This window comes from Dermacentor silvarum, chromosome 11 (assembly GCF_013339745.2).
Source record: "Dermacentor silvarum isolate Dsil-2018 chromosome 11, BIME_Dsil_1.4, whole genome shotgun sequence".
NCBI classification, from domain to species: Eukaryota; Metazoa; Arthropoda; class Arachnida; order Ixodida; family Ixodidae; genus Dermacentor; species Dermacentor silvarum.
This window is the reverse complement of record NC_051164.1, coordinates 84,099,467-84,121,527: the sequence shown is the minus strand read 5'-3', so window position 1 is coordinate 84,121,527 and position 22,061 is coordinate 84,099,467. Positions and strand designations below refer to the sequence as shown.

The window sequence follows — 22,061 nt, the reverse complement described above, 5'->3', positions numbered from 1 at the left end:
TTACAACGAGCTTCGCTTGAAAAACTGGGCAGCAGAATGTTCTCCAGAGTAACGAGTTTGCGCAGCAATCATTCAAATACCTTCCGTAAATATAAATTGCGAGTTTTCTATTCCTGAAAAAATGAAGACCAACCGCTAACATAAAATGAAGCGAAATTTCCATCAACGCGTCAGCTAGCAGAAATCGGCTCATGAGCAACCGTCAACATGTAGCTTCATTTTCTTACAACACCGCGGAAAAAATGCGCCGCGCCAAACCAAAGTGATGCTCACTAGAATGAAACCGTGGAACATCTTTTTTTTTTCTTATAGCTGTTTTGATAAGGATAGCACTTGTTTCCTTTATAACGACTGCAGAAAAAGCATGCTTACCTCTCGTTCCCTGGGAAACGGGAAATTTCGCCCTGCTGCTCCACCCCAAGGTACCACTGCACACAGCCGCGCAGCGCGCCATGGGCCCTTCGCTCTGTTTTTTCTGACATTGCGGGATCGTTCGCGGGCACAGAAAGAAAATCTTTAACCACAGAGCATCCGAGCAAACTTGCGCGTGCATTGAAAGCGGCAGGAGCAGGCGAACAGAATGGCAGCCGAAGCGATAGCAGTGAAAGCGCCGCCCGTCGGCGCAACCAACGAAGCGAGTAAACGCAAATATAGGTCGCCAAAATAAAACACAGCCAAAAGCGCATTTTATTTACATATATTAAAGCGAAGCTTTCTATGTCTCACTGATTCGTCCGTGAGCGCCGAAAACGCATTGCAGGAATGCCAACACACACAATGGAACTATCTGCGCATCTGCGCACACAATAGAACAACGGCGCACGACATACGTATCGTAGAACACTACAGTTTACATTCGCATTTGTACCGATAAGAACAATAGGAAATGCAACGCCACGCTATCCAGACGAACTGTATATATCTGCATTGCATTACGCGCGTCACGCAATGCATTCCCGGCCGTCACCATGGGTATATGCCGGGGGGCATCGCACGGCAGAAGAGGCTGCCGTACGCGAACGTAAGCGCGAGCGCGATCGTGCTCGGAAGGCCGATACCACGTATCGGCAACGGCAGAGCCTCTGACCGTCTACTGTCATATTAAACTTAGTAGTTCCGTCAAGAACTTTCAAAGCCGAGAGAAAGAAAAAGAAAGGACTTGGTCGGACGAGCCCAGGCAGCTGCCGACGCCAATGGGGTTCCGTACTAGGGATCCCCACCTAGTACTTATAGGGGCCGTCCCCTTAAGGGGAGGAACTCTGCATACCTCCTATGTATTCTCATTAAGGACCCAATAAATGTTTTTACCATCACCACCATCCACCGCAACGATCACAAGGCAATGCTGTGCAAGTGTAGAGTCGTCAGTGAAAATGTGAGTGTGTGCGTGTAATCAACGGCTACATGATCTAAAATAAAGGCGATGCAGCTTAACGAAATGCGTCTTTATTCAACTTCAACGTTCAAAAAACACAATCCTAAACAAGTAGTCAAATCACATGTGCTTCGCATCGGGTCGCTCAACATTTCTTAGGTTCGCTGCCTGGCGGTTGTCTTTGGACTTTGATTCAGTTCGCATGGGAGAAAGCTTCGCGTTCAACCATCTTTCTTTAAGAAGGGGGCTTTGATGTTTTGCATTTCGCCAGCATCGAAATGCGGCCGCGCAGCCGGGATTTGATCCCGTGACCTGGCGCTTCGCAGCGCAACACCATTGCCGCTAAGCCACGGCGGCGGGTAAAGCTGGTAAAGCATGTGAAAATATATGTCAAGCTCGTTGGAACTGTTGGCCTCTTTATGATTTAACTTCTTTTGGATTTATTGTAATTAATAATACAAAATAAGGTATTACGCTTCTTGTGGGGAGTAGCGTCACTTCTTTTTATCCCCGAGAAATATTCGCAATTTGGAGGAGTAGCTTGAGAGAAGTTTTACCAGAGCTTTGTGCCACCGTAACGACTGAAAAGGAAGAGGTCTATGTGGAAGTTCCAAAAATGACTTGCTCCGGAAGCACTTGAACGACTCTGTTGCAAGCGAATTGCGCTACGTATAGTGCGTATGCGCATGCTGCCTCTGAAACTGTGAGGCGTTCAAGGCGTCCGTCGTACTCGCTAAATATAGTAGTCAGCAACTCCGCCTAATGAAACACTCGGTATAATTTGTGGGTGTGTGTACTCGTGTTTTGACTCTTTTTGCACTCGCACAAAGCTTCGCTGTATATAGGCCGCTTTAGGCGAGAAACGCCGTCGGCGTCGCCGGGAGCAGGCTCACGCTCACCGTGCGGACCCTGCATTCAAGAGAGCCCAGTCTCGGTTACAGCGGCAGGCAGAGGATTCCACGTGAAAAGCCCGTCTTACCGAAGCGCAGCGAGCCCCGAGGCCAGGGAACGCGACACCCAGTTTTGAGGGTACGACAAGCTTCGCAGTGGCCCCCTGTTCCCGGTAGGGGAAGGGCAGACGAATATTTTTAGTGGCACGACCAGTGAGTGACACTCTGTTTCTTAACAGCCACTTTCGATCGACCACCGACTTCCGGTTTGTGCGAAATTCAAGAAATGTTTCTAAATTCAAAATAAATCATTAAAAAAAGTGGCAGTTTCGCCCGAAAGGCGAAGCATCAATTGCGATAGCAAATTTACTAGTAGGGTATACGGAGTAAGGAAAGTAGTTTTATGGGCTGCATATACTTGGACACATTCGCTTACTAACTGAATTAACAAGCATGGTGTCAGCGCGATCAAGCAAACATGAATAAATCACACTCGATGACCGCATACAAGCACTGTCAAAACGCTGGCGTGAGCAAGCGCGCCTGGAGCGGTGACCGAAGGTTCGTGTGGTCTATCGCTTGTACAGGAAACTGAGCGGCGAAAGCACGGCGCATACAAAGATCAGAGTCGTGTGGAGATCGCTTTCAAGATACCGGTGCGCCCAACAGCCCTCAGCCGCGCAAAGTACAAGTACACAGTTCCTGGCAGAGTAGAAGCCGCGCACCCTTCTGACCCGCGCTGCCTTCGAGCTTACCTCCTTTCGCGTGGGAGATTGAGTCGCCAGTTCCCCTTGTACCCGGTCGCAAGATACGCATTGAGTGCCGCAGCTAAACGTCGCCTCCCCTCCTTCCCTCCCTCCCTCCCATCCCCCTACGGCATTTCGCACGATCGGAGACGTCGTGTTTGCCCTCCGCCGTGCATTCGCTCTCCGTGAAAGCACGCGTCCCTCGCGCGCTTTCACTCGCACATACAGCAGACGGCGCGCGGCGACGATTTTATCACCGTTGGACTTCATACGGAACCTCACGACGACGGCGACGGCAGGAATGCGCTTGGAGTGTCCATATAATTCTTATCGCAATAAAATAACAACTCTACGAAATCGATGGTTCTATTTAATGTTGATGATAGACATGACATCAGGGCACAAGTTTTGTTACAAATCGAGTTAAGAAAGCAGTGCGATCACGTACGTGTTCACCCTAAGAGTTGACGAGCCTGTACTTTACATTCTGTAACCTTAGCGACCGTATTCAAGAAAGTTCCTGCAATCAACAGTTCTTCCACCTCGACTCAAGAAAGTATAGATAGCAGCGCCATCCCTCGACAGAAATGGTTACGGCGATTTAAAATCATCCAACGGCGATTCACGAGAAGCGTACAGTGTCTTTATGAGTCCAAGGGCGGCGCTGTGCTCAACTCGGTGGGGCGGAGGTAGAGCTTCGAGTCGAGGATCATTTGAGAATACGGGGGTGAGTGGACGAGTCGGCCGTGTACTAAATGTTTATAAAAAAAAATCGACATACAAACATATAACTATCGTCTTGAAAAAGTCATTAGCGAGGAATTTCGGAGGCCGTCTGCGGTGGAGGAAACGAGGACATGGCGGCCTGGTACGTAGGCGGCTGGTCAGTTCCCCGTGAAGGAACAGCGGTATTCGGCTGCCCCGTTCCGGTGCAGTGAACTGGAGCGGCTGTCGAGTCGATGACGCTACCATAAGGGGGTGGTGGGGAGATCACTATGCTGTGCATTCCTCCCAACGGCCCGCATTTTGATGCAGTGTACGCAGGCGGCGGTGTCCGTGTGGCCAGTGGATTATCCTGCGAATGAAAAGCTATTCTGTACTCTGCAGTTTCATGATGCAGCAAGAACTTCAAACGAAACTTAACACCACGCGATCAGCGATGAAGCGAAAGATCGTAAGTATGACTCGGCCTCAATGTCTGTTTCCTTCGAGTGCCAGCCAAACAAAGGGCTCACAGGAAATAGAGGTGCGATGGGAAAAGAGGTGGTTCAAAACTGTGTAACAATTCTGACAGCCCACATCTGACAAGATAATACGACCACGACAGATTTGAAAGTTTAGTTAATGCACTTTTTGTGTCGTCTGTCGCAGCTATCATTTTTACTTGCCAGAGAAATTCGGCAAACAAGGTACCATCATTGGTAGCCACGAACGATTCGATCTTACTCGTTAAACGTAAGGTGTTAGCCATAGAACAGCGGAGCACCCTTTATACACCCATAAAGGTGTAAAAATGTTTAGATTGCAGCGTCGGCACGCCAGTGCACCAGAACGTTGCGGTAGTTCAGGGTTCGGGGTCATGAAGTTCTCTGTTCAAGTCGTCATAAACTCTGATTACATGTATCATAGGGCACTGTGACATTGAGTAAAGAGCGATAGTAGCATTTAGGAAAAGTTGTATAAGGTCGACTATCTGCAATGCATTAGCTTTAATGAAATAAGGCGAAATGTGATCACTTTGATGTATCCCATAAGTACTGCGAATCGCACGTTTCTGCAGCCTATGTAACATAAGAAGGTTGCACTGTGAAGTAGAACATCACATAAGGAGGCAATACTGCAAACGGAGCTCTATAAGAGAAGAGCAAAGCGGGATTAATGGCGCTTGGGGAAGGTGACTTTTATATTTGTACCAGATACTTGAGGACTTTGAGATCGTTAGACGTAGGGCCAACACGTATGAATTGCAGCTAAGATTCTCATCAAAAAGGACTGGTGATCAAGGAATCCGTACGGGTCCCGAAACGTCTCTGTGTTATTTTCACCATTGACTTGGTCAGTGACCACAATTTCTTCGTCAGTTATCAAGTTTGTTAATCTCTCCGCCTTTATGAATTATAATTCCTGTGGCAATTTTTATAGCGTCTGGAAAAACACCTGTTGTCGGTATAACATTGCATACGTGTGCTAGAGAGATGGTAATGATTGAAGCTACAGTTTTTTATGGGAATGACATTCCTGTTGTGAAAATCCTTTGAGTGATTCGATTTGATAGATGTAATGGTCGTGCATACTTCGCTAGCATCATTAGGTTAGAGGGAGATCGTAGGCGTCACGATTTTAGATAGGTAGACTGCAAACGAAGTACCACATTCATTGTTAAAGGAGGAGTTGCCTTAATCCAGAAAATGCTCATCAAATAAGGTGACCATTGATACATTTCTGCATACATTCCCGCTCGAGGTCATCTAAGTCAGTGGAACATGTTCGCTAGATTTTTTAAGGCTTCAGAATGCTCTTTTTTTTCAGATTTTTTATTGGCCATTTTTGGCGTCTTCAAACTTCGCAACAAAATATTCCTTTATGGCTTTACGCAGGTCTGAGTTCTTATCACGAACTTCATTGTATTTTTAAAAAATACTTGAAGTCACGTTTTCAGAAATTCGTAAAACTGTTTATCTTAACTCTTATGCAGCACTCTAGATACCCGTGGCTTTCTAGCTTTTTGTATGGGATATATTTGCCTAAAATAAAGGCATCGTAGATTTTTTTTCAAAGCAAACTGTTGTAAATTGAGTTTGAATTCTGATTTCCGAGCGCATGGGCTCAGAGATGGGGATTTAAACTGCTTCATCAATGCTTGTGTTCGCTATCGATACACAAAATGTAGAAATGTTTCTATCATTAACAACTAACCGAGATGGAAATAGGTGCTTGTTTGCTTTACTTTTCAATAAACTTTTCGGCAGAAAAAAAGATAAGTAGGTGGTCGGTCAAGTCGCATGAAAGAACACCTACCACCACATCTCCCGTGCGGTAGTTTGTGACACCAAGTCCAAAAGGCTGCTGGAATCTTCTGAAAAACCTCGTTAGTGGGGCTATGACGTTTCACAAAAATGCGCGTGCAGAACATCCAGCAACTCTGCAGCACGTTTAGTATGAAAAAGCAAGGTAATGTTAAAATCTCTTTGCACTCTTATTCGTTGACGGGTGCTGTCAGCGATATCAAGCAGTCGATCAAGGAAGTGTAAATATGTTGGCATAGAACCCACTGGACGGTGATAAAGCACCAAAAATGAGAACATTCGAAGATGAAATGGTTAGGCGTGCAACACATGGTGCGGTAGCCATGAAGTCATTAGTACGGAGAAATTTAGTCGTGGGGCGATATAGCGAAATGCCGCCGCCCCTTTTGTTGTCACGTGCACGCTGAAAGCCTTGTGGCCTAGTATACAGTCAACCTCAGTGTCCAAACTGTACCATGTTTCTGTGAAAGCAATGGCGTCAAATTAAAAGGGGCCCTGAACCACCCCTCGGGCTTCGTGAAATAACATAGTCCGCGGGTAGCACACGCTGCTGTGAACACCTCAGCCAAGTTTTGCTGTCGTACGCGGTGCGTGGAGCTCGCAAGCGGAGCGCGAAGTCACCTTTTTCTCAAACGCTCTCGTTTCAAAAACCCCATGACCCTCGCTCTTTTCTGTGTGCTTTATTTCGTAATAAAGCACACTCCAATGCACGGCTGCTATTGGTCGCTGCGGTCGGCTACACCGCGGCTGCCGCGGGGTGCCGCCACGAGTCTACTGGCTAAGCGCACTGCGGCTCGTGAGGACAGCCATGTTTGGCTTACGTTTAGCGCGTCGTAGGCACCAAAATCGGAAGTGGTGGCGTCTACGTTAACATCCTTGCGTGCCTCATAATCAGAACTGGTTTTCGTAAAACCCCAGAAAGAAGAAGATAGGTTAACATCCAAAATTAAATTTGAACTCCGCGCCACCGTGACGTTTTGAAGGCGGAGCGTTGTGGCCCCGCCCCACTCCGCCGTATACTATAGCCTTCGCAGTGCAAGGCATTAGAGAGATTTATGGCGTTTTTCACTGGTCGATCTGGAGCAGGATTTTTTGCTCCACGGCTGCGAATCCGAATTTCACTGGTCGAGCTGGAGCGGGTTCGCGCTTTTCACTGGTCGTTTCGGATCAACTCGCCCCGCGCCGGATCGCTCTCACTTGCTCCGCTGCCGAGGCGCGGATTCGTGCGGAAATAGGACGAGAGGATACATCACTTCCGCTCGCTCGGGGATGGCGATCTTGGCGGCCATGGAAACATGCAAAGCGGAAGTCGATTTTTGTGACGTGTGTGCGCAGACTTCCGGTACGATCCAGCGCGGAGCATTTTCGCTCTCCGCTAGCAGATTTGGGTTGATGAATTGCGAGCGCTCGCTCCAGGATTTTGGCGGCCGCTCCAGATCGACCAGTGAAAAGCGCCATTAGATTAGGGGGACGCAAGCGTTGAGGCCCCCTAGCTCTTGGGGCCGCGCGGTACAGCGCATGGGCAGACCCCTCTGCACATGCGCAGTACCGCGGCCCCAGGAGCTAGGTGGCCCCAACGCTTGCGCCCCGCTAATCTAAAACTCTCTATTGAAGAAGGAACGGGGAGCACAGCAAGGGCAGTGTTTGATTCTGCTTCTGCTGAACGCATTGAAGTACTTTTTGCGGCAAAGTATTTCTCAAATAGCCTATTTTCACCTCAAATGTATTTCTCCACTTCCATAAAAAGTGGTTCTGGGTCCCTTTAAGACCCAGGCTTTACAAAAAATGTGGGACATTGTCATGTTTTAATCGTAAGCTTCCAGCGTTAAAATGAAACATGGATAGCTTCTTATCAGAAGAAGCCGGTACTAGATGTACTGCACGGGCCGATTTTTTCAGCCCAGGCCCGGCCCGGGCCCGTTTTTACGTTGGGCGGCCCGCCCGAGCCCAATCAAAACTTTTATGGCGAGACCCGGGCCCGGCCCGGGCCCGGAAATAATCTACGTTACCCGCCCGGCCCGCCACCCCTTTACCTTAGGCCCGAGCCCGGCCCGAGCCCGACTCGAAACCGGCCCGAGTTTCAGAGTTGAGACGCCCGGGAATAACTCGATGCACGTTACATGCACATCACCAGAAAGCCCGAGCCCGGCCCGGGCCCGCGTCAAGAAACCCGAGCCCGGCCCGGGCCCGGGTCAAAAAGCACACGCCGAGCCCGGCCCGAGCCCGTGACGGGCCGGGCCGGGCTCGGGTTGTTGGGTAAGCCCGAGCCCGTGCAGTGCTCTAACCGGTACTGTGCGTATAAAGAGCCGAAATTTCTCAGGCGCAACGTCAACGTTATTAGCCTTTATGCTTGCAAGATTATAAAAGTGGGAGATTTGATTCTAAAAGTGGGACAGCGGCATCGCAACAAAATTTTGCGAAAATAGTTTTCTATTTTCGTATTTGTCTAAAGACGTATTCGCAAAGATGTATATGTCTGCATTTAGCGGACACTGCCGAAAAAAAACTTGGCAACACCGCTATCTTTCTTCATCCTTTTCTTCTTCTTCCAAATTCGGCGCGCGTGCTGCTCTGATAACCTGACCATTTGCTTTCGCATTTTATTAGTGTTAAGCGATGTACATGTAAACACTCGAGATTTCATCCGAGGCTTCGTAATTTGTGGCTTGACAGAACAAATGGTCATTGCTATTGCGACCTTTTCTGGGGTCGTTTGATCACGCGATCGCGGACGTCGTAGACGAAGTGAGAACAGCTGTCCCTCTGCGATTCGCTGTCGGACGTGCGAAGCGGGATCTGCTGTCTCGTTCCCGACAAGTTCACCGGTCTCCTTCGCCCGTGCCCTAGAAAAATATTTCAATCTGCTACAACGATGAGCGAATACTGGGACCCGCTGGCATACCAGCATGATCAGCCGACACCGCAGTGCTTGCTCAGGGTCAACAAGGACATCGCCGAGTTCAACGCGCAGCCTCCGGCGAGGCTCTTCATATCGCCCGAGGAAGACAACGTCACCAAAATCCACGTTCTCATGGTGGGAGCGCCGGGTTCGCCGTACGAAGGCGGCTTCTTCCAGTTCTTCGTCAAGTTCCCACCGGATTACCCTCTGCGCCCGCCCCGCGTACGTTTCCTGAACACGGACGAAGGGCGAGTCCGATTTCACATCCACCTCTACCAGTGTGGCAAGGTATGCGTGTCCACCCTGGGCACGGGAGGCGGACCCTGCGACTGGAGCCCCGCCCAGTCACTCTCGAGCACGCTCGTGTCAATCCAGTCTCTGTTGAGCAACGACCCGTACTACGACGCGTTGAAGCAGGAAAGAGCGGCAGGTGAGGCCGAGAGCTACAACGTCTACCTCCAGCACGAGACGATCCGAGTGGCCGTGTGCGATCAAGTGGACGCGGCTCTCAGGGAGGACGCCCAATGCCCGCCGGCCTTGAGGAAGGTCATCCTCGAGTCGTTCCTCGAGTCGTACAACAAGTACGAGGACACCGTGAATGCGCGACTCCATCAGACAGGCACGACGCTGAAGGACACGTTGTTTATCGTGACCAAGGCAGCGCAGTACGAGACGCTGCTAACGCGACTGCAGAGCCTCAAGGACAAAATTCAGAAGAAGAAAGAGGCAGAAGCTGCAGCTACAACGGCGGCGGTGGCAGAGGCGGCAGCGGCGGCTACTGAAGAGAACGAAAACCTGTAATGGTCCAGGCCACAACACGTCCGACCAACTCAAGAAACCTCGTGGAGACCGGCACCACGGAGATCAGCGCAAAATTTTCGTAACGAAGATCATGACCTGCGACGAAGGGAAACGTACCCACCTGCGGAAGAATATATTTAAAATAAACAAGAAACGGGACCATAATGACACAATGTACTTCTCTTTTTTTTTTTCCTGTGTATTATATTCGATAGCGGCTTGAGCCTGCTAAGCTCTTTCCAAGGAGATGCGTCATTGTGTGAGCAGTGCGCTGTACCCCAACTTGGGCGGCAGTCTTTTCTGTGTGGCTTTGGCGATGGTGATGTTGTTGGCGCTCTTCTTTATCCCACGTTGACTGCTTTATTGTGGTTTTATCGCATGGATGTTCGTTTCAGTTGCCTGAGGTAAGCTTCCGCCCAATTACGGAGTTCACCGCTCTTTTGTCTACACTAAGTGCTGCTTGTCGCCTCGTGGTACGAAGCACAGTGTGCGCTTCAAGTTCGTGCGCCAGGCAAGCACACGTGCTGTACTAGTGTCCTTTCTTATTTCTTTAAGGAAATTCCAAAATTGTCTATGGCAGAAATGATATTTCCAAAACCTAAGAGAGATTACTGGAGGAGCGTTACACTATTTACATAAGAAATTACAATAAATTTCTGAATACTTAGCAAGTTTTTGCCAATCAGCTGTTTAACTAAATACTTTAGGGCACATATTGCAATTCATTGAAGCCGGTCAGTTCTCAAGGCACCAGGCGCGGTAGCCCAGTGGTTATGATGTTACGCTGCTGAGCTCGAGGTCACGGGTTCGTCTTCCGCCGTGGCGGCCGCATTTTTTGGTGGGGGAAAATGCAAAGACGCTCGAGTGCTTAGGCTTAGGTGCACGTAAAAATAACCACAGGTGATCAAAAAAAATCTGTGAACTGTACTCTGTGAAGGTGGATGACCAGCGAAGCTGTTTAGCGCAAGACACAGATGTGACACAGAATTTTGAACAAAGATATCAACATATTTTGTGTCCTGATCGGTGCTCATCGTGAAGATAGGTACGCACACACGTGCGCATATCACCTCAGTTAGTGGCATTTCTTGCGCAACACTTCTGGTTCACCTCCTGAGACGACCGGGGACCCAATTCAATATAAATCGGAAAAAAATAGTGCAGTACAAAATTGATGGGTTTCATTATAGATATGACGTCAGAGCATAAGTTTAGTTAAAGTTGAGTTATCCATATGAGAACGCAGACACCTCATAAAAAATGGCCGATATTCTGCGGTGCCAAATCAGCTCTACAGGTGCTAAAATGCTTTTTAAGGAAAGTACCATATTACCTGCTCGTGCTAGAAATCGCTGAACTTCATCACAATGCCGAGCTAGGTAGCCACGTGATCACTTCTTAATGGGTGCCTAGTCATTGTGGTGTGACTGGCAATGAACTCGCGGTCAGTGAGACAAGATCGGCAGATTGGCATTCTCTTCCTCTGATTAAGTATAGATTGCATACTCGCGACCTGAGACCAACTCAGTGATCAAGGCACTCATGCAGAACCGTACGAAGGCATACAGAGCCCATGCTGACAACATCCACAGACGCCTGCATATGATCGACCCAGACGGTAAATCCTGTTTGCCCTCGAAGTTTTCGCGGAGCAAAGCTTCATTGCTACACAGAATTCGGCTGGGCGTTACTTTCACCCGTCGCTACGCACACATTATCGGCCAGTCGAACAGCCCTGATTGTGAACACTGCCAGACGCCTGAAACGCTGGAGCACATATTGTGTCCAACATACCCAGCATACATAATGGAGCGAAGGACGTTGGAAGGTTCCCTAGCCAGTGTTAGCAGGCAACCAGATTCGGAGGACGCCATCCTCGGCCCATGGCCTGACGCTGAAGCTTCAATCCGGGCAACTAAAGTACTGTTTTAAGTTTCTTCAGGACACGAAGCTAGACGAGTGGCTCTAGTAGGACCACCGTCTAATCTACATAAGCACTCACCACTCCTCTTATCATCATCGTCATCATCCATCCCAGTACTCTCTTCCCTCTTCCCCAGTAGAGTAGCACACTAGATCATGTCGACCTCTCTGTCTTTCCTATCAATAAAATCTATCTATATGAGTTACTGACGTGTCTGGAATAGTTATAAATAACAGATTATAGGGAACGAAATTCAAAATAAATCAGACAAAAATACAAAAATAGTACTCTACAAAATTCATGGGTTTCATTATACACCTTTTCATCGGGCGAGGAGGAAAGGGCGCGCGACGAGCCTTTCCTCCTCTCTGGCTTGTGCGAGCCGGCGCGGCGCGGGCGAGGGCGCGGCTTGAATGTGTTGCCGGTCGCGCGTTGCGGAATGATTCGGAGGTGTTTTAGCTAGTTCTGAATGCAATTTACGGGATTTCAGTTCTTATGAGGTCGTCGAACAACCACTGTGTAGCCTTTAGGTGCAGCAGTAGCTACAGTATCTGGAAATTTCTCTGGGATGTGCAAAAATGCGATGCGCATGCGGTGTGTGTATGTGTTGTGAACTATGTTGGATGTATCGGTTTTCACTTGACGAAGAGTTGTTGTAAAACATGTTCATCAGCATCGTTACACCGGCATCGTTCTCACGCATTTTAAGCCTAGTAGACTTCAAATCACTAAGGCTACGTTAGCCTCCTGCAAGAGGCCGAAGGCTTTGCTCAACACAGTGAGCACTGCGGTTGGCAAACCAACATGATACACATAATTGCTTCGTGCTTAGATCGGCATTGTCTTTTTGCCCTGTAAAGCACAATATACAAAGGGGATCGCATAAAGAGAATCTAACAGTTATATGTAAGGAGACAATTTCCGTAACGTGGGTGAATGCGTCGTAAATTACTGAACTTACGAGACTGAAAAAAGAAAAAAGAGTTTATATGTCCTCCTTTTGCGGCAAAATAAAACAGAACACGGGATAACGACGCAATAAGACTCCGCATGGTCGTGCCGCATGCTTGGACCACTTGGACCATACGCTATATAGACCAAACAGATCTCATTTAGTACTGCCTCGGGCGCTCGCACAGTCTGCAGCTGGTCGTTTGACCACTCGAAAAGTGTGATTCACACTGTACGGTATTAACCAAACTATTTTATTTGTGGCCAGAAACCTTGCCCAGCAAACAAAGCAGTCGCCCAGTGTATCTACACATAATAACTCGAACGCTTGTCAAAGTAAACAGCACGACTTATTCTCCAACAGAACGGTACCCACGCTGTTAGTGTCGTCAAACGTTTCCTAACTACTCGTTGCAGCTAAACCAGAGCTTAGAATTACAGTGCTGAGAATGTTGCAGTAAGGTAACATTCAGGAAACGAATTTTCAGAAATACCTAACTGATATCCGAGACTTATTGTAAGCTCAAACCAACGCGCACACCTCGCGCTGGGTACTCCTTCCGCCCTAACAGCAGCAGTTACTCTAGCCGCTTAATTACTTCAGACTTAAATTCCTTCACTACGCCTCACAGGACCATACCCCACGTAGAAGACGCCATTTCATGCTAAATAGACCGCGCGAGTGCGAAAAAATCCACCAAAAACTGCCGCCGAGCGTATACCACAGCATACAACACGGGCGTTCGCCCAAGCCAGCAGGCCAACTGCCCATAGATGGCGCCACTGTCTACGCAATGGCGGCGATGATAAAACGGTCTATAGGTATGGGGCGCAAGACAGGAGTAATTGGAGATCACAGGGAGAGGCCTTCGTCCTGCAGTGGACATAAATATAGGATTATGATGATGATGATGATGATGATAATGATGATGATGATGATGATGATATCAGAGCATAATTTTAGGTACAAGTTGAGTTACTGAGTTATCTGGAATAATTAGAATCAATTATAAATCACTGATTAACGCACACCAAAGCACAAAATCGTAGACTTTAGAGACCCGCCACGTGAGCACGACCAAGGCGAAATTCTTGGAAACCCGTAAGTAGAAAGCGGAAGTGATTACGTCACTAATGACGTCACACAATAGAAGGATGACATGATATTAAACCGGCTAATTAATGGGAAACAGCTGCCTGGCATAGACTGAACATCTCCCTAGCAGAGCGGATGTGACATCACTCCCTCATCTGTCGCTTCTCCTCTCCCGGCACGCACCTGCTCGCTCGCAACAGCTGCGCGAGCGCGCTCGTTACATGCTCTGACGTCAGCACCAGAGATGGTGCGTAAGGTGTGCTTCGTGCGCCGCTCGCTAGGGGGCTACGCCCCGCCAGGTGGCATCCGCTGCGTTTCCTCCTCGCCCTCCCTCGCTCCTTGCCCGCATATCGTGCCAGGAGAAAGACGTTCGCCCGCTTACTCCTCCAAGTTCGGTTCGTGCTTTACGTTCGCCATGGAGGTGGTCGACGATGAAGCCGCCGAGCTTCCGTGCCGAAGACCTACACAGGACGGTTCTCTGTGTCTGTGTCGTTCTTTCAAACCATACACACAAAAAATACCCTAAAAACGCTAACGCCGAAGTGCGAGTGCCACATTACGGTCACCTACAGTTTTCTTTTTTTTTTATCTGTCCGTCACGTAAGACAATGAATGGCTCATACCCTCGTAAACACGGCCTCCGTATTACGACGGCAGAAGAGAAGTGAAATTCTACGCTGGAATGATGAGCGGCAACGGGCAAGCTGTCTAAGAAGACGACGGCAAATGCGTAAGCAATGGCACGAGCGCGTTCACGCAATTGCGCCGAGGGGCGCTAACAAGCCAGCTATGGAAGAAGACGATGACAATCGAGCCGTTGCGGACGATGATAGTTTTTCCGCGCCGACGCCTGTCACCTTCGTGGTGATTTTATTTCTTTCTATCTCTTTCTTTCTCTCTCTCTTTTTCTCTTTCTGTCTTTCTTCCTTTCTCTGACCTTAGTGGTGATTTTCTTTCTCTCTCTCTCTCTTTATTTCTCTCTTTCTTCCTTTCTCTTTTCTTTCTCTCTCTTTTTTGTCCCTAGTATGTGCCATTGAGCTTGGACCCTTTCGGCACTATCGCCGGATCGGCCCACTTTTCAGCGTGACACCACCACCACCACCACCACCGCCGACACTTGTGAGCCTATAAAGCTTCGCTTAAAAATATAAATGTGTGCACCTTGTCTAAGAGTGCACATTTTTAGAGTGCAACAGCGCTCTTATGCCTTAGACACAAAGATAATCTTGGATAAACCATGAATTCGGAACAAGCCTGCGAGAAGTGGCGTAGCGAATTTCAGCGCATCTCGTGAGAGAGAGAGAGAGAGAGTGAAACAACTTTATACAAGTGAAAATAAATTTCACTGAGGGATGGTGGTCAGGCGGTGCCTGGCCGCCACCTCCTCGGCTCGTTGAATGGCCCGGAGTTGCACGTCGAGGCTAGAGTTCCAGAGCACGTTATCCCACGCTTCGGGTGAGGGAGTGGTCAGCAGATCAGGCGGGGGTGGGTCCTCGCTGCAGTCCCAGAGTATGTGGGCAAGGGTGGCGGTCGTGCCGCACTGCGAACAGTGTGGGCTAAAGAGGTCGGATTATATGTGACCATATTTGCGGGCAAGGGAACAAATGGGCCTGGAGGCGGCGCCAAACGATTTGCTGGCGTTTCGTGAGTTCGGGGTGCGGTGGCAGTTTCATTTGGCGGGCGAGGTGGTAGTGTTGCGCGATGTCGTGGTACGAGGTGAGAGGCTCACCGGGGCCCTCCGTGAGAGTTATGGGGCGGCAAAGAGCACTTCGTCGCGCGCGACCAGAGATTCCATCTGAACGCTCCCATTTTGTCCCGACAACCACGCGGCTTCTCGCACGATACAAAGTGTTTCGGTGTGAATGCCTCGTATCGCTCGTGTACCAAGTGTCGCCACGCTTCCTACAAGGGCAAATTCTGTACTGCTGCAGTGCTACAACCCCAATAATGACGCTTTCGATGACGAAAGCATTGTTCTGACCAATCACGCAAGGGCAGGCGCTTTCCGAACCGTTATAAAATTGCCACCCCTGTATACACCAGAAAAAGTTCATTGTCGAGGGAAACGCGTTAGCATTATGTCGCAACTCTTTGAGGTCCCAGATCCATGATTTAAACCTCGTTCGCTCCAATTCAAAATGCAATATGTTGTTGAGGAGTTTACTCTACACACGTCCGTATCAATATATATATATATATATATATATATATATATATATATATATATATATACCTCTACCACGCGTCCGGCTTCCCAGACTTAACACACATACACTATTTTTTTTTTCATTTTACCACTCATAAAGCTAACGCATTAAAGGGGTAACAAAAGCAACTGGTATACTAAATAGAGTTCCGTAAAAATGTACGTTGCCATACCTCTTTTTTGGCACCCCGGCAACTTCGGCAAAAGCACCACACTATGGCGAACACGGAGGCAACGACGAGCAGGCTGGTCGCGAGGAAGACGGTCCCCAGGACAGCTCTGCCCAATGCCGAGGCTTGGACGTGAAATGACCGCACTGCCACGAACTCTGCAATGCACAAAGCGCGTCGTGCGATACAGCGTTATTCCTCGTGAATGCTTCTCAGAACTGTTAAGCGAGTACTGGCAATGACGTTTCCGACTTTTTTTTCCGTTTCTCGCCGCAAGTGAAAGTCCTGGACTGCGCGCGAAGCGTCGTCACGTGAGCCCAAACTGAGAAACCTGTCACAAACTAAGGACGCAATCAGCAAACATTTTCGGACGGTCCACAAAACTCCGCATAAACTCTCTGCCGTCAAAGGATATACTCGTGAAAAGGCTACCTTACTGTACCGCGCAACAAGTGGCTATAGTTAGTTATTTATGGCCACTCTGAGAGCGCCATAAATAATCTCACCTCTACGGACGACTGCATCAACTGTGGTGAAGCGGTTACTCTCAGACCCCTTGCTCCTGCTCTGCCGTGCTTTCAAGGTACCACTGGAGGAACTTCTCATCTGCTACCTCGCGCAGGGGCTGCCGGCCGACAGCGCCGAGGCGCTATTACGGTCACGTGGTTAAAACCCTGGTGCGGGAGGCCGATCACCAAACACTGTGTGACTTCCTCGAGCAGTCGGGCCTTGCCAACGTGACCTTGCTCTACGTGACCGAACAGTGCCGGTGTGCGAGACCAGGGGTGTCACGGAGCGGCATATTTTCGAGTGGTTTGGACGCTGATTAACGACACGCCGAATTACGGGCGTCAAAAACGTGGGCTCCTGACTGTGCAGCGTACAATTTACTCGACATCGACACGCCGAGTTACGGGCGTCAAAAGCGTCGTGGCCTCACGGGGTGCCATCTCGATTCGAGACGCGACACGCCGATTACGGACCCAGAAGTGTGCGCGTACGTCCGCGTGGTATGCCGGGCTCGACCTTGGCCCTTGACCTTGGGAGAGAGGAGAATCTGCCGCTTTTCGTTCATGGTGAAAAGGACGCGGCCAAGACTGTTGGGAGCTAGGAGCCGTGAATTAGGAGAACTCTACATACCGGCAGTTTCCCTACATAGGGAACTATAGGAAAGGAGAGGCTATTTAAGCGCAGGTTTTGGGCCCTGCTGATTAGTCTAGAAGCTGAACCTATGCGCTGCTGAAAAGCCGTTGGGGGGCTAGTGCCGTCCAGTATCGCCTGGGCCGCCTGGCCACGTCGGAACTCCGAGGAACTAGTTGACGTACGAGACGACAAACCAACGTCTGCAACGAAGCTCACGGTAGTTCGCCTCAAGTTAGCTCAACCTGCTTGAGAGAAGACGTCAAATCTAGACTCCCGGGAAACCCAGCTCAGCAATCGCATACACCTCGACAAGATCGGACCGCCAGCATTCTTCGGGAAAGCTTTGCGCAACGATTTCACGGTTTATGGACTTGCTGCTGCTGCCCGGCCATGCGTATGACACCATTTGTTTTCTTTTGAACTTTGACTTCTTTTGAACTTTGCTTTAGTGAAATACTGTTTCGTGTATTCTTGTGTATTTTATCCTCGCACTGTCTCGTTTTTCTATCTACTGTTAATTGCTCTTATTTATTTGTCTTCATCATTGTGTGATATTAAGTTCAGGTGTGTTAGTCTGTCTTGTGTTTTTCTTATTATTTTATTTTATTAACTTGTGCATATTTATCAGTCGATAAATATCTTGTTTTTTTATTTTTATTTTATTTGTTTTACTCCTGACTCTGACTCTTTTCACTGTGTTCGCTTGAGTACGGAACGACCAACCAGCTTGTCTACCCCGTCGATCGACTTCGCGCCGACGATGAATCGGGGACAGCTGTGACATAGGGGACAGTCTCTCTCGAGGAAGTCATTCCACAAGCGAACTGTGGACATTTTTGCCTAATCGCTCTGTTGTAAACAGTTATTATTTACTCTATCCTCTCTCCCTGTTCTATTACTACACTAAAGTATTCAATCCGTGCGGTTTAGTGCGCATGCTTAAGCTCAGCGCGGGCTGGGCCTCTCCGCCGCTGTCATCACAGCAGTGACGACGCCAAAGGAGGTCTAAATCTTGTATGACGTGCGTGTCTTGCTTGGTGAAAAGGAAGGAGCGGCGTGAGCGTGCACAGGAACGTGCTGCTAAATAGATAACTTGTACAGGGCGAGCGGCGCGCATGGCCCTTTCCGGTTAGAATGTCTGAATGCTTGTACCTTTAAACAACAGTTGCGAGGATTCGAACACCAGACCATTCAAGCAACAGCCGAACGCTTTACCGCAACGCTATGACAGCACCGGTCCGACGAGCGTAGTGAGTGCTCTGGTCGGTCGTGAATGATAACAAAGTTAAATGGCTGTGGAACTAGTACTCCGCATTCCTTTAAAGAAAAAAAAAGAAATAAAAAGAAAAAAGTATAAAGTTCGATACTACAGCACACATCGCACACTACTTTGCGGCACAGACTGCCATTTATGCAGTTTACAGTTTGCCGTACCTTCGCCAGACGTAACACACATCTTTGCAGATGTGTGTTACGTCAGGTGAAGGTACGGCACACCATGCATTTAATCGTATAGCAGACCTGCAGATGGGTCCGCCAGCACGAAGCTACCAAATGGTGGCATGTTCGTTTTAAGGACTCAGCCACAGTTGTTATGGCTCAGCTGTTTCGTTCCTATATGGGGTGATCATTTTTAAGCTTTCCCAAGTTTTTTAAAAATCGCGTGTTGCAGATAACGTAATTCTATTCCTTGAGCTGGATTAGTCAGAGCGGCGGGCATTAACTTGCACGAGAAACCGAAACACATGTTCAACTAATTACCTTCTCAGTTAATTACGTTGTGGCACTTATGGCAATTTGCGAATTGTAATGGTGGAGTTTGCAAAGCGTATCCACTTGGAATCACGAGAATGATACCAGTTTGGAGGTATGCGCCGTCAAACCGGCTGTAAAAATGTACTTATGTTCCACCTACTTCTTTAACAAAACGCTCTTGTATGCATTGAAGGACAAAAGTTACTGGAATTCCCATGTGTTTCGTCCAACACATGCGGAAATGATATGTCGAAACTCGTGCAATCCTGGAAATTCATTTTAAGTAGATACGTCTTGCAAGCTCACCGGCTACAATTTGCAAATTACAATATGTGCCGTAAAGTAATTAATTAGGAAGTTAATTCATTAGGTTCTGTTAATTAGTTCAATATGTGTTTCGATTTCTCGTGGTAGTAATGTCCGCCTCTTAGAAAAACACTGCTCAAGGACAAGAATTATGCTATCTGCCCCAGGTGATTTTTTTATAATTCCGTCAAACTTAAAAATGATCACTCCGTATAATATTCAACGCAGACAAAGAAATGCCCCCCCCCCCCCTCCCTTCCCCCAGCGTCTTTAATACGCTGAGCTGACATGCTACACAAGTGTGCCTTGAAACATGCATGTCTCCTTTGTTATGTGAACGAACCACAACCAAAGTTACTGCTAATACCTCACAGAGAGTCGATATAATTTTACATCTATTTACAATGTTCAGATAATGTTCACTGGATCACTCATTCAGTGAGGCATTTAAATAGCTTTAGTAGAGGGCCCATTCTTAAAAGTGGTGAATAGACATACCTCAGACATACGCATATAAGACGCACAGTGTTGTGATACCGCTCTTTCCCGTTCGCGTGCATTTGTCGCTGTCTCCCTTCTAGGCGGGGAACTCGATTGTCTCAGTCAATTTAATTTATTTGAAATGAATAATGTTCAACGGCTCACAAGTCACTGCTCGGCTTTCAAGAACGCTACGAATAAATGGTTCCAGATGAATTGCCACACTTTTCAGTCCTTCGAGATGAAATGAAATCACAGTACGTGAAAATTTTCGCACTCTGCTCCCCTCGAAGTGCCTTGAATTAAGCTCGTATCTTCATTCCTGTAAACAGAGCACCACAGCCACTGATTCTACACACGCTACAGCTTATGCGACTTCACAGTCAATTAATTTCACAGTGGCATAAACTTACTTTTTGATATGTGGCGGAAGCTGATCCACCTTGCACACGGAAGTGCTCCGTCACTCTCGTTCTGCATTCGAGGCATGTGCAATGGCTCAGCCGGTGACGTCATCGTGAGAGTAGTTGGCGACGCGCCGCCCTGGCGGTGATCACTGGTAGTGGCCTCGTTGTTCTTCCAGTTTGCGCGCTCGCTTCCAGCGGGAGCATATGTTGCTTTCGCTCGAGGCCTAAATGATGACTCAACCGGTGACGTCATCGGGCGAGTGGTGATGGACGCGCCACCCTGGCGGTGACGACTGTAAGTGGTAGTGGCTCCTCTTACGGGGTCCCACTCGACGCTCTCGTAACGGACGTCCTGTTCTGTGTAACCGACCACCATTCCTTTGACTCCAACTGTCAACAACCACCAGGCCACTAACGTCAGGGAGGGGATTTGGGTGGCGAGGCCCCATCTGCCACGACGGTGCATCCTCCTGCGGGGCAGATGCGTGCCGGCCACTTTTTAACAGACAAAAGGTTTGACTGATTTTTGTCAATCAAACAATCAATCAATAAATCCCATTTTGCCAACTTAGGGCACTGCACGGGCTCGGGCTTACCCGAAAGCCCGAGCCCGGCCCGGCCCGTGGGCCGGCCCGTGGGCCGGGCCGGGCCGGGCCGGGTAGAGCAGTTTTTTCACGGGCTCGGGCCGGGCTCGGGCACGGCGTGTGCTTTTTGACCTGGGCTCGGGCCGGGCTCGGGTTTTTTGACGCGGGCCCGTCCCTTCAGCTGAGCGGACCGCGCCAGTCTTTCAGGTTTAAGTCGGTTTACCGAACAGCTGCTGGAAGCTGGTCTGGAAAATAACAGTTCCAAGAAATGTTGCAAGCGCTGTCGGCCAGCTAGCCATGCTAGGTGTCATTATCATTCGGCAAAGAAGTGGAAGCGAGAGCTCTACTCAGCCGACCACAAGGCAGTTCATGGTGATGGCCATGCCGCGGGCCACTCAGTGTCAGATTGCCGTATATGCCGTATATGCTCAGTCTCAAGCAAGGTTTCGGGCACAGGCTCAAGCACAGCGTCATGTGAAACCTCTCAAGCGCAGTCTCCTGTCTAGACTCACTTGTGTTCCCATAGGTATCCTCAGGTGCAGCCTCTTGTGAAGTTCAAGCACAGTCACACGTGCAGTCTCAAGTACAGTTTCATGTGCAGTTTCAAGTGAACCTTCAAGTGAACTTTCAAGTGCACTTTCACGTGTGTTCTCATGCGTAGCCTCATTTAAAGTCTCAAATGCAATCAGAAGCGTGCTCTCACGTGCAGTATCAAGTGCAGCCTCGAGCACTTGAGTCCTACTCGTAGCTTATATTTCAGTGCCAGAATATTGTGAAATGGTGAGCTCAGCAGCGCAGCAAGTAGTTTTGAAATCTGTGTCATACGAGTCTTGTGACATAGGAAGCCTCTCGACGGGAAGTCTAATGCGTACTACGCTTAAGTACTTTAAAACAGTCTGTTACCTTTGATGAAGTCGGTGAGAAGTGATGATGGCGACGCCTCGTTTCTGGGGCTCGCGTCTTGCCGCCGATGAAAGCTGCTGCGAGCGGTTTGACTTTTCCCAGATGCGCATACGAGCGCACACTATCGCGACCCAGCATTCCTCGTGTTTGTCGAGAGTAAAGAATGCCGCTATCTGTTTGTCCCGATAGCGGGAAAACGACCGAGCCGGCGGTCGGGAGGGTGTCTCTCACCTGGTAGATCACTATCGCGGCCCCTTAAAAGCGCGAGAACGCGAACACGTGCGTCTCAAAGGGGTGCTTAAGCTTCGCGACGGTGATCTTCGGAGACTCGGAGCTGCCTCGGCGTCCCAGCAAACGAGGCGGAGAGAGGCTGTTCTCTCTTTCCAGTAATTCTGTTGA

At 48.9% G+C, this 22,061-nt stretch overlaps 1 protein-coding gene across 3 annotated transcripts; it reads right to left on the bottom strand.

Moving 5' to 3' along the window:
- Nucleotides 1-664: 664 nt before the first annotated feature.
- On the bottom strand, nucleotides 665-21,814 carry LOC125941631 (uncharacterized). Of its 3 annotated transcripts, none has more exons than XM_049659359.1 (4): nucleotides 21,663-21,814; nucleotides 20,182-20,645; nucleotides 16,088-16,242; nucleotides 665-4,086 (listed from the first exon to the last, which is right to left on the bottom strand). In XM_049659359.1, the coding sequence occupies exons 1-4, from the start codon at nucleotides 21,770-21,772 to the stop codon at nucleotides 3,823-3,825; spliced, it is 993 nt and encodes a 330-aa protein (XP_049515316.1). In that variant the 5' UTR covers nucleotides 21,773-21,814; the 3' UTR covers nucleotides 665-3,822. The 3 variants fall into 3 exon arrangements, with proteins under 3 accessions (XP_049515316.1, XP_049515317.1, XP_049515318.1); XM_049659360.1 differs by having other exon boundaries at nucleotides 20,182-20,642; nucleotides 21,663-21,808; XM_049659361.1 differs by having other exon boundaries at nucleotides 20,182-20,670; nucleotides 21,663-21,802.
- Between the last annotated feature and the right edge of the window lie 247 nt (nucleotides 21,815-22,061).

Coding starts and splice junctions, on each gene's coding strand:
- LOC125941631 (XM_049659359.1), bottom strand. CDS start 21,772: ATGCGCATCTGGGAAAAGTCAAACCGCTCGCAGCAGCTTTCATCGGCG. Junction 20,646..21,662: donor TCTCACCGACTTCATCAAAG/GTAACAGACTGT, acceptor TCTGCCCCGCAG/GAGGATGCACCGTCGTGGCA. Junction 16,243..20,181: donor CTTCCGCCACATATCAAAAA/GTAAGTTTATGC, acceptor TGTGCATTGCAG/AGTTCGTGGCAGTGCGGTCA.